This window comes from Rana temporaria, chromosome 10 (assembly GCF_905171775.1).
Source record: "Rana temporaria chromosome 10, aRanTem1.1, whole genome shotgun sequence".
NCBI lineage: Eukaryota > Metazoa > Chordata > Amphibia > Anura > Ranidae > Rana > Rana temporaria.
The window spans coordinates 53,504,600-53,517,028 of NC_053498.1; the positions used below are offsets into that span (position 1 = coordinate 53,504,600).

A 12,429-nucleotide genomic window follows, 5' to 3' on the forward strand; every position below is an offset into this window, starting at 1 on the left:
AAAAAGCGGCGATAATAGCCTGCGATCCCCAAAAATACACGAACCTGTTTCTTGTTGGTGCAACGTGGCCAATCCTGAATAGCCTTAACATTCTTTATTTGGGGCTTGATTAGACCTCTTTCAATGGTATACCCCAGATACTTCGCCTCTTCTAGCCCAAGGGTACATTTTTTTGGATTGGCTATAAACCTGGCTTTCCAGATGGAATCCAACACAGTCTGAACTTTTGGTAAGTGTGAGTCCCAGTCCTCACTGTGGATGACAAAGTCATCGAGGTATGCAGCAGCATAGGCTCGATGAGGCCGAAGGGTCTTTTCCATGGTGCATTGAAATGTGGCGGGAGCATTCTGTAACCCAAAAGGCATCCTCCGATATTGGAAAGATCTGTCTGGAGTTACAAATGCTGTTTTTTCCATGGCCGACTCTGAGAGAGGAATTTGCCAATAACCCTTGGTCAGGTTTAACGTCGTCATGTACCGGGCAGTACCTAGGCGATCAATCAGTTCATCTATGCGGGGCATAGGATAGGTGTCAAACTTAGTGATTTGATTCAGGCGGCGAAATTCATTACAAAACCGCCAACTTCCATCTGGTTTGGGCACTAAGACAATGGGACTGGACCAATCACTATTTGACTCTTCTGTCACCCCCAGCTCAAGCATTTTTTTTTTACTTCCTGGCGAATTGCCTCTCGCCAAGCTTCTGGAATTCTATAAGGCTTTAACTTGACCTTATCCCCTGGTGTGGTGATAATGTCATGTTCAACTCCGGAGACCCAACCTGGCAGGTCTGAAAACTTCTCCTTATTACGGAGCACAAATTCTTTAACCTCCTGTTGCTGAGTTTTGGATAGAGTCTCCGCTATCCCAACTTCAGGGACAGCCAGGTTAAATGGAGCAGTAAATCGGGTAGTCTTCGCGACCAAGGACTCTCTATCCTTCCAGGGTTTCAGCAAGTTCAGGTGATACAGCTGCTCAGGTTTTCGTCTTCCCGGTTGGCTAATTTTATAATTCACCACCCCCATTTTCTCCAACACTTCATAGGGACCCTGCCATTTGGCTAGGAATTTACTTTCGACTGTGGGGACCAGCACCAACACCCTATCACCAGGTGCAAAGGAACGGACCTGGGCCCCACGATTGTAAATCCTTTGTCGAGCCAATTGGGCTTGGGCTAAATGTTCCTTCACACTTCGATGAGGGGAACTCTCACTCTCCCATGTTTCCCTGGCAATGTCCAGTAGGCCCCGGGGGTGCCTCCCATACAGTAGCTCAAACGGAGAGAACCCCCTTTGGATGATTGGGGAACCTCTCTTATGGCAAACATCAGATAAGGGAGCAGATAATCCCAATTCTTTCCGTCTTTATCCACCACCTTCCTCAACATTTGTTTTAAGGTTGTATTAAACATTTCCACTAACCCGTCTGTTTGAGGGTGATATACTGATGTACATAATTGGGTCACTTTCAGGAGTTTACAAAGTTATTTGGTCACCCTAGACATAAACGGGGTGCCCTGGTCAGTTAGGACTTCCTTAGGAAGACCCACACGGCTGAAAACCTGAAATAACTCTTTGGCAATGGTTTTAGCAGAGGTGTTTCGGAAAGGAATCGCTTCTGGGTAACGGGTGGCATAGTCCATTATTACCAAGATGTGCTGGTGCCCTCTAGTGGACTTCAGTAAGGGGCCAACCAAGTCCATGGCGATCCTCTCAAAAGGGACCTTGATAATGGGCAGGGGTACCAACGGACTGTGGAAATGTGGCATGGATGAAGTAATCTGAAACACTGGACAGGAAGAGCAGTACAATTCCACTTCCTTAGTGATCCTAGGCCAATAAAACCTCTGGGTGAGCCTGTTGTTGAGCTGCGTGAGCCTGCTGTTGAGCTGCATGAGCCTGTTGTTGAGCTGCAATGCTCCGCTGCAAACCTGCATTCGTCTGCTGTTGATTTGCATTTGCTATAGCCAGCTGTTTCAGTATCTTCTCCATTTTGGGTTCACTTTAACTGCCCGCGGCACTCCACCATGTGTAAGGGGTTAGCTCGGTAGCGGGGGTGTGTGACCCCCTGGATGGGTTCACTACACACTGAACGATACAGAGAAACAGCCGAAGACGGTTGAAAACAAAGAATTTGGTTTATTCTTCCATCTTGCTGGAAACAATTGCAAGCATCCAAACAGCATAAACAAAATCAAAGATAAAATAAACCCTGGCCACCTGGGGCGTCTACCTTCACCACACAGGAGCCTATCTATGGAGTCTGGCTCAGCCTAGTGCTGGGCAGACACTGCTGGTCATACAGCAGAAAAACAAATAGTCTTTTTGATTTTTATCACACAGAAAAATCAACAGCACCTCACCTCTTTAGAAGTATTTCTGTTCACTGCTCTCCTTCATTAAAAAAGCCTCAGGATGCAGCAATCAGTAGTAATCCTCTGGATTACTTATAGAGGCCTTAATTGCCTCATTCTGAACAGCTGAAGTTTTTCAAAGCCCTTAAACCTTCCTGGCTACTTCTGCAGCCGACACCTGATAATAATTGGTGTATTGTCTAAACAAGACAGAAATGTATCTCCCGTCTGTGACAACACCCACAGATTTACCTGACTTCCTGTCACAGTAGGAATAAGTTATTTGAAAGTATGGTTAACCTTAAGACCCCCAGAAATCCTGTAGATTGAAGTAATGAGCGTTTTACTGTGCAATACTGCAATTATGGTAACAAATTCCACTCTGTGTGATGTGGTGCCATTATTTAGAATACCACCCTAATGCACAAGTACAGCTAGAGTCAATAAACCTACACTGCAATTTACAATAACTTTTAACCACACTTACTTGCTCATTAACCTGGAAAAGCAACAGCAGCAGACCTGTAGTGTCAAAGACTAGGCAACCGGTCAAACATTTTTAGTCTATGGATTGGATGCACTTTGGGGTGTATAATATTCCAGTTGCTGAACTATATAGGTTTCTGAAAACTTTTAGCCTTTGCTTACCGTTTTAAGTGGCCCAAATAAAAAGTGAACAAGCTCCACAGCACTGGGATTCATAATATTATTTTTCAGTCTTGCCTGGAGAAAGAATTAAAATGAATAATTAAATTGGTCAACACCATTTAAATGAAACCAAGTTTTATTCATACTGTATATATGTGGTATTTTTATCATACCAATAAGCAGAAGCAATATTTAAATTTCTGGGCAGCATCTTCATACTCTTCCAGCTTTGGAGGCTTTGCACGGACAGTCAGTAAACCCTCTGTGGAAATATGAAAAATTATATATATTATACCTACTAGGTCTGAACATTATATCACATTCAAACATTTATTGATAAAAGCAAACCCATCACAAATGTATATTTTGGCAAGCTGAATGAGTTTGTTGGCCTTCAGTTCAGGCTCCTCATTTCAACAGCAAATCATTGTACTAAACTCACTTTTAAATTCTCCATAATGCAGTGGTGTATTTAGGTTTTGTGCTGGCTAGGCCTGACTAAACTCGTTCACCCCCTAATTTAAATATGACCCACACCCTTCCTGTCAAGGCCACACCCCTTTCTGTTTAACCAGTTAGCAACCGCCCTATAGACGAAATACGTCTACAAGGCGGTTGCTTAACTCTGGGAGGGCGTCAATGTACGTCCTCCCAGAATCGCGCTCCCGCGCGCCCTATGGGGCGCGCACACGGGAGTCTCTGTGACCGCCGGGTCCTCCGGACCCGGCTGATCACGGATCACGGTAAATCGCCGCTGATAGCGGCGGTTTACCACGTGATCGCTCCGTCCAATGACGGAGCGATCACTAGCAAACAAACCGGCGTCATGTGATGACGCCGGTTCCTCCCTCTCCTCTCTGTACCGAACGGTACAGTGTGAGAGAGGAGAGGGGAGAGAGCGGAAGCAGCAGCAGCTGCTGCTGCTGCTGCGGGCTGGATCTGTGACACATGCAGTCACAGATCCAGCCATCCATCCCTCCCTGTGCAATACTCTGCAATGTCCCCATACTCTGCAATGTCCCCATACTCTGCAATGCCCCCATACTCTGCAATGCCCCCATACTCTGCAATGCCCCCATACTCTGCAATGCCCCCATACTCTGCAATGCCCCCATACTCTGCAATGCCCCCAAAATACTCTGCAATGCCCCCATACTCTGCAATGCCCCGCAATACTCCGCAATGCCCCACAATACCCCGCAATACTCCGCAATCCCCCGCAATACTCCGCAATACCCCGCAATACTCCGCAATACCCCACAATACCCCACAATACCCCACAATACCCCACAATACCCTGCAATACCCCACAATACTCCGCAATACCCCACAATACCCTGCAACGTCGTCTATGGGGATTTTTAAGTAGCAAAGTTTGGCGCCATTCCACAAGCGTGTGCAATTTTGAAGGGTGACATGTTGGGTATCTATTTACTCGGCGTAACTTCATCTTTCACATTTATGCAAAAGAATGAAGAAAAAATACTAAATTTGCCAAATTTTATAACAGAAACAAAGAAAAATTATTATTTTTTACAGAATTTTCAGTCTTTTTTCTCTTATAGCGCAAAAAAAAAAAAAAAACAACGGTGATTAAATACCACCAAAAGAAAGCTCTATTTGTGTGAAAAAAAGGCCGAAAATTTCATTTGGGTACAGTGTTGTATGACTGAGTAATTGTCATTCAAATTGTGAGAGCACCGAAAGCTGAAATTTGGTCTGGTTGTTAAGGGGGTTTACGTGCCCAGTGGTCAAGTGGTTAAGACCCACCCTGACATTTTCAAGGGGGGACACTAGTTCTCAATGCCTGGGTGGGGGTAATGGATTCCCTTAATTTGCATAGATTTCCTATCACTTCCTGTTTAGCTATGGGGCAGATTGTGAAGGGAAATCTCTGCAATGGGACAGGGATGGTAAAAAAAAATAAACTGACAGGGGCTATAACCCTCCCTTACTCTATCCAAATAGTTCTACTTCAAGCACAAATTTGGGATAATTTGATGGAGAGGACTAAGAAGATATAACCATGCCAATGGTACAGCAGAAAACATAACACAGTGAGGAAGGTTTGTGGTCCAGGATGTTAGGACAGTCAAAATTAGAAACAGCTTGCGTTACACTAACAGTGTAGCTAGCACAAGCCATGCTGCCCCCCCTGCAAAGTGCTGCCCTAGGCCTGGGCCTTGTTGGCCTAGGCCAGGATACAGCGTTGCTATAATGTATTCAAATACATTTTCAGGGAATTCAGTGACAACAGCATAATGCCTTTGTGTAAAATATAACCACTGTATACCATACTGCACTATACTACAACCAATCACTTCTATAATGTTCCATTTAAAAGCAAAATACTTTTTAGACAAAAACATATTTTTTTTTCATGTGGATAAAATATATAGTTTTGCATAAAATATAGTATATATTTTGCCATGTCTCCTGAGTAATAGATTTATATATTTTTTTCCTGTCCAGAGGGGCAACAGAAGTAAAGAAAATTTCTCCAAAACGATCCCCTCTTAAGCAGCCAAAAGAATATGCAAGTTTCTTTCCTTCCACCAGTGGCGGCCCGTCCATAGGGGGCGCCCGGGTGCCGCCCCGCCCCCCCGCCCCTCCTGAAGTAAAAAAAAAAAAAACGGGCCCTTTAAGACATTTTATTTAGCTTAAAATGTCATTTTTACTTTTACTTGCAGTTCTGGCAGCCGTCAATAGAGGGCGCTGCAGTGCCACCCCCTATCGCAAATAACACACATTCATTGCTTTGCAGTGAACGTGTGTTATATCATTGTTGCCATCTACCGCTGGTCTATTCATATAACCGGACATAGGGCGCCGGTTACCTGAATAGCGGCAGCTGATTGGCTGAGGGGAACTGTCTATCAGAGCTGCTGGCTCTGATAGGCTTTTCAAGTAAAGCCCTCCGGATCTCGGATGTCTATACTTGGAACGCACCCTTCCTGCGTTCCTTGCATAAGACTGACGGCCGTTTCAGCCAATCAGGTTCCCGGATTCTGGTTATTAGGAACCTGATTGGCTAAAGCTTCATCACGGCGGCAGAAGACATCGAGGGAGGACATGGAAGCTTCAGGTAAGTGCTTTTTACAGGGAAAGGGGGCACAATGGGCACAGTGGCATCATGGGGCACAGTGGTGACAATGGGCACAGTGACATCATGGGGCACAGTGGTGACAATGGGCACAGTGGAATCATGGGGCACAGTAGTGACAATGGGCACAGTGGCATCATGGGGCACAGTGGTGACAATGGGCACAGTAGTGACAATGGGCACAGTGGCATCATGGGGCACAGTGGTGACAATTAAAGGACACAGTGACATGCACAGTGGCATCAATGGGCACAGTGGTGACAATTGGCACAGTGGCAACAATTGAGGGGCACAGTGGCTGCGTTTGATGGCATGGCACAGTGGTGACAATTGATGGCACAGTTGCTGTGTTTGATGGCATGGCACAGTGGTGACAATTGATGGCACAGTGACTGCATTTGATGGCATGGCACAGTGGTGACAATTGATGGCACAGTTTCATGTTGCAACGACTCGACTACGCAAATTCCCTCTACTTAGGACTACCGAAATACCAGATTACACGTCTACAAGTCGTCCAGAACACGGCAGCCAGACTGGTAACTGGTAAAAAGCCGTGGGAACCAATCTCCCCGGCCTTGAGGTCCCTCCACTGGCTGCCCGTACAGGACCGGGTGACATTCAAGACTCTCTGCCTCACCCACAAATGTACACAGGGTAAAGCTCCTCAATACTTAAGCGATAAAATAAAACCCTACGTCACCCAGCGCGTGCTGCGATCAACCAACCAAAACATTTTCCAAATCCCCAAATCTCTCTACAAATCTAAGGGAGAACATAGATTCTCGGTCTAAGGACAACGGCTCTGGAATGCTCTACCCACGACCATCCGCTTGGAAGAAAACCATCGGGTTTTTAGGAAAAAACTGAAGACCCACCTCTTCTGAAAGACCTGTACAGACCAGCACAGTGGTGACAATTGATGGCACAGTGGCTGCATTTGGTGGCATGGCACAGTGGCTGCGTTTGATGGCACAGTGGCTGCATGTGATGGGCACAGTGAGGCTTCAATTTTTTTTTTTTTCGTTTGCGCCCCTCCAAAAATTTTGAGCACCAGCTGCCACTGCCTTCCACCACAGTCAGTGTTGATGGAGGAATCCCTCCAGCAGCGCTCTTGTGTTCTGCCCAGGGGCAATGATTGCTGCTGGCTGCTATAGCCTCTGGCAGTGATCGTGTGAGAAAACCTTGACAGGCTGGTTATATTGAAGTCGATCGATGAATCAAATTCAGTACAACCAGCCAGCCCATAGATGGATCAAATCCATTTATGGCCGGCTGTAGACAGCTGTCATCTGAACATATGTCCCCACTGGAAGATAACCTGTTTGTTTCAGTGCTATTGACATCTATAACCAAAGTTTTGGATTTTTTCTCACTTTCAATCCTGGTAACAATGGTCACCAGAACACAGATAAAGATACAGACAGCAGGAAAAACCAGACAAAAATTCTAACCCTCCCATATTCCATCTAGAAGTCAAATAAATGTTTTGGTGGTAGGTAAATTTTAACCATTAGGCTTCATTTTCATGGACGTTTTTGGACAATTTTACAGCCACTTTTCTGAGCTTTTTTTGCAGCTTAAAAACGGCTCTCCATGTTAGTCTATGGCCTCATGCCCACCATGAAGTTTTTGAGCTGTAGATGGCTGAGCCGTTTTTAAGCTGCAAAAAAAAAAACAGGACCAGTGTGTTCTGAAGCTCCAGCCTTAGAGCTGTAAAAACGCCAGACGTTAAAAAACGCTCAAAAAACGTGCAAAAACACTAAAAACCGCTACTGCAGCGTTTTTGAGCTCCAGCTCAAAAAAAAAAAAAAAAATGGATAGGCATTTTTAAGCTGTAAAAAAGGCTAAAAAAAGTGGCTGTAAAAACGTCCATGGAAATGAAGCCTTATGAATTGAAACTTTAACATTGGTCTACACTGCACAATCCATAGTAAGCCATGTGCTCAATCAGCATGCCATTATGGGGAAGAAGAGATAGAAGATAGGGGATACAGACATACATAGTTTGTGATAGTGTTAGGAACTGGGAAGCATATCAGCTGCCAGTACTGGAAAAGTGGGTAAAATCTTGAATTGGAAATAATAAGGTGATCAATTTTCAAAGTCCTATTTACACATGAGAGGCACGACCAAGCATGCATGCGTTTTTTGTGTGTTTTTCGGAGTATCACGTTTAGGGCAGCCCATTCATTTCAAAAGGCTGCCCTATATATGAGAAATGTGCAAAAAGGTGCCCAACACATTTGTAAAAATCACACTTTGCCAAAACACATGGTACTGCAATACCATTATTAGAATGACTTATCATTTAACTGAATATTCTGCTCTCAATCAGACCTCCCGTAAAATGTAAATTTCAGCCTCTTATTTTTCCTTTAATATTCTTTTTAAGTAAACATTTCACAACGTGATTATTAATTAAGGTTACCTCCGGCTTCCGGTTTCTTGCTTCTTCTTGATTTCTTTCTTTGGTTGAGGACTTTAAATGCTTCAGCTGATTTCTGGAGCTTCCCCATGAAAGATTCAATGTCATCAAAGCAGTGATTCAGTAGATCCTGTGCAAAACACATATAGCAAAATGACATTGACAATAATGTGGTGCATGGAACACAAAGATGTTTTAACTCTTTCACTGCCAGGCCCTTCACTTCACTTTAAACCTCAGGTGGCCAGATGCACTCCATACATTTTTTTTATAGTATAGGACTGGTAAAATAAAAGGATTGGACTACTTATTTTGTAGATCCCGTGTCAATTGCGCAAATGTTTATCAAATACAATATTTTTTATAAAAATACAATAAATTCATTTGTAGTGCTCACAAATACGACATAACTTAAAAAATTAAATTGTATCGAGTTAACAAATAACAAAATTTGTAAATTTTAAATTGTGTATTTTTTGCAAAACAGTGAAAATGGAAGATATGCAAAACTATAAACAAGCAATCTGAAGGTTGGCTTCCTACTTTCTGCATTCGTAGTGCCACGTGTGCACTTTGATAAGGGCAGTGTGTTACAAAGCGCAACCACATGCAGCAACATGCTGCCACAAATAGTTTGGATGGTGGAGATGACCCTTTTCAGGCTGCCCATATCCCGCTGAGTCCAGCTGTTTGTAATACCTACATGCGATCTGGGGTCCCCTGTAATAAGGGACCAACGAGATCTGGTAAGCAGATCGGTGTGCTCTTTCGGTGGAGGTCTTTTTCTGTTGGATGGTCACTCAACATCAATACCATATATGTACATCACTCAAGATTACACCATTTAAGATTTTCTTTCACATGGGTGGAGGAAAGTGTTTGGCTTCGCATTTTTGAGGACTTGTGTAACATCATACAACATAGTATCACGTGACATAAGGACTTCTATATGTTTTTGGGAATTCATCACTGTTTATTCCAGAATTTATATATGAATGTTTATTTGTCAGTTATCACACTATTAATGCACAGTGTTTTATGAGTTTTAGCGCGATTCTTTCTTTTTCTCTATTTTGCCACAAATAGTTAATTGTATGCAAAAAAGAAAAAAAAATCAAGCACTGCAAGGCATTGTAACAATACACTTCAGTGCTAGTTCACAATACATATCAGCGCAAATGGTTTATACGCATCATAGGCAAGCCCGCTGATGTGAATGGGCCCTTAGTGTATTGGTGCACTACAGTCCGCTGTTATGTGTGCCTTGAAAATCAGGGGCTAGATTCAGGTAGGGGGACGTAATTTTGTGCGGGCGTAGCGTATCCTATTTACGCTACGCCTCCGCAACTTAGACGGGCAAGTGCAGTATTCACAAAGCACTTGCTCTGTAAGTTGCGGCGGCGTATCGTAAATGAGCCGGCGTAAGCGCGCCGAATTCAAATTGAGAAGAGGTGGGCGTGTTTTATGTAAATAAAACATGACCCCACGTAAATGACGTCTTTAACGAACGGCGCATGCTCCGTTCGTGAAAGAATCCCAGTGCGCATGCTCGAAATTCGGCTGCAAATCGTCAATGCTTTCGACGTGGACATAATTTACGCAAAGCCCTATTCGCGAACGACTTACGCAAACGACGTAAAAAATTCTAAATTTGACACGGGAACGACGTCCATACTTAACATTGCGAACGCCTCATAGAAGCAGGAGTAACGTTACGCCGGAAAAAGCCTTACGCAAACGACGTAAAACATTCCGCCGGGCGCACGTACGTTTCTGAATTGGCGTATCCAGTGCATTTGCATATTCTACGCTGAAAGCGACGGAAGCGCCACCTAGCGGCCAGCGTAAATATGCAACTAAGATACGACGGCGTAAGAGACTTACCCCAGTCGGATCTTAGGCAAATTTCGGCGTATCTTGCTTTCTGAATACAGAAAGAAGATACGCCGGCGCAGATTTGAATTTACGCGGCGTATCAATAGATACGCCGGCGTAAATTCTCTCTGAATCTAGACCCAGTAGTCCAGCTCAGCAGTATGTGCCCATCCTGATTAGTCCCCTTGTGTAGCCATTATGCTACTGCAGTCCTCAGAACCTGAGGAGACTCCGCTTGATAGCCAATACAATGTGTAGACGTCTTGCAGGTAGTGACAAGTGCAACCAAAAAAGAAAAAAGACTTGTGACCTGTTGCATCATATGTTGACTCAATTTAATTAGTAAAAATAACCCTTTAGATTAGGTAAAGGGAAATGGGGGGATGGTTTGTTTGACGATGAGATCTTACATGAGAGTTATAGAATATATAATGTATCTCACAAAAGTGAGTAAACCCCTCACATTTTTAAAAAAAATTTTTTTTTATCTTTTTACATGACAACACTGAAGAAATTACACTTTTCTACAATGTAAAGTAGTGAGTGTACAGCTTGTATAACAGTGTAAATTTTCTGTCCCCTCAAAATAACTCACACAGCCATTAACCACTTAAGGACCGCCGCACGACAATATACGTTGACAGAATGGCACGACTGGGCACAAGGGTGTACAGATACGTCCCCTTTAAGAACCCAGCCGTGGGTCGCGAGCGGCGCGCATTCGCATCCGTCCGAAGCTCCATTACCGCACCCGCGGGACCCGATCACCGCTGGTGTCCCGCGATCGGGTCACAGAGCTGAAGAACGGGGAGAGGTAAGTGTAAACAACCCTTTCCCTGTTCTTCCTAGTGGCTTGTCAGTGATCGTCTGTTCCCTGTCATAGGGAACGACGATCAGTGACATCACACGCCCAGCCACGTCCCCCTATAGTAAGAATCGAAACACTAGGGCACACTTAACCCCTATAGCGCTCCCTACAGGTTAACCCCTTCACTGCCATTGTCATTTTTACAGAAATCCGTGCATTTTTAAAGCACTGGTCGCTGTAAAAATTACAATGGTCCCAAAAATGTGTAAAAAGTGTCTGCCATAATGTTGCAGTCATGATAAAAATCGCTGATCGCCGCCATTAGTAGTAAAACCAATCAATGAACGCTTATTGTGATTTTTTTTTTTTTTACCAAAAATGTGTAGAACAATACATATCGGCCCAAACTGAGGAAAACATTTTTTTATATATATTTTTGGGGGATATTTATTATAGCTAAAAGTAAAAAATGTTTTTTTTAAAAAAAAAATTTTGCTCTATTTTTGTTTATAGCGCAAAAAATAAAAACCGTAGAGGTGATCAAAAAACACAAAAAATAAAGCTCTATTTGTGGGAAAAAGGGACGTCAATTTTGTTTGGGAGCCACATCGCATTACCGCGCAATTGTCAGTTAAAGCGACGCAGTGCCGAATCTCAAAAAGGGGCCTGGTCCTTTAGCTGCAAAATGGTCCGGGGCTTTAGTGGTTAAATTTCTAAACCGCTGGCAACAGTGAGTACACCCCTAATTGAAAATGTCCAAATTGGGCCCAAAGTGTCAATATTTTGTGTGGCCACCATTATTTACCAGCTCCGCCCTAACTCTCTTGGGCATTGAGTTCACCAGAGCTTCACAGGTTGCCACTGGAGTCCTCTTCCACTCCTCCATGACAACATCACGGAACTGGTGAATGTTAGAGACCTTTCACTCCTCAACACTCCATTTAAGGATGCCCCACAGATGCTCAGTAGGGTTTAGGTCTGGGGACATGCTTGACCAGTCCATCACCTTTACCCTCAGCTTCTTTAGCAAGGCAGTGGTCATTTTGGAGGTGTGTTTGGGGTTGTTATGTTGGAATACTGCCCTACTGCCCAGTTTTCGACGGGAGGGGATCATGCTCTGCCTCAATATGTCACAGTACATGTTGGCATTCATAGTTCCCTCAATGAACTGTAGCTCCCCAAAACCGACAGAACTCATGCAGCCACAGACCATGA

The 12,429-nt window shown here is 44.0% G+C and overlaps 1 protein-coding gene across 2 annotated transcripts in view; it reads right to left on the bottom strand.

The window, feature by feature from the left end:
• Positions 1-12,429, bottom strand: part of EPS8L1 (EPS8 like 1) — a 234,433-nt gene that overhangs the window by 42,380 nt on the left and 179,624 nt on the right. For both annotated transcript variants that reach the window (XM_040327622.1, XM_040327623.1), the window contains 3 exons: positions 8,535-8,661; positions 3,174-3,262; positions 3,001-3,075 (listed from right to left, as the gene is read on the bottom strand). In XM_040327622.1, the coding sequence (XP_040183556.1) occupies positions 3,001-3,075; positions 3,174-3,262; positions 8,535-8,661 (291 nt within the window). The remainder of the gene's footprint in view (positions 1-3,000; positions 3,076-3,173; positions 3,263-8,534; positions 8,662-12,429) is intronic.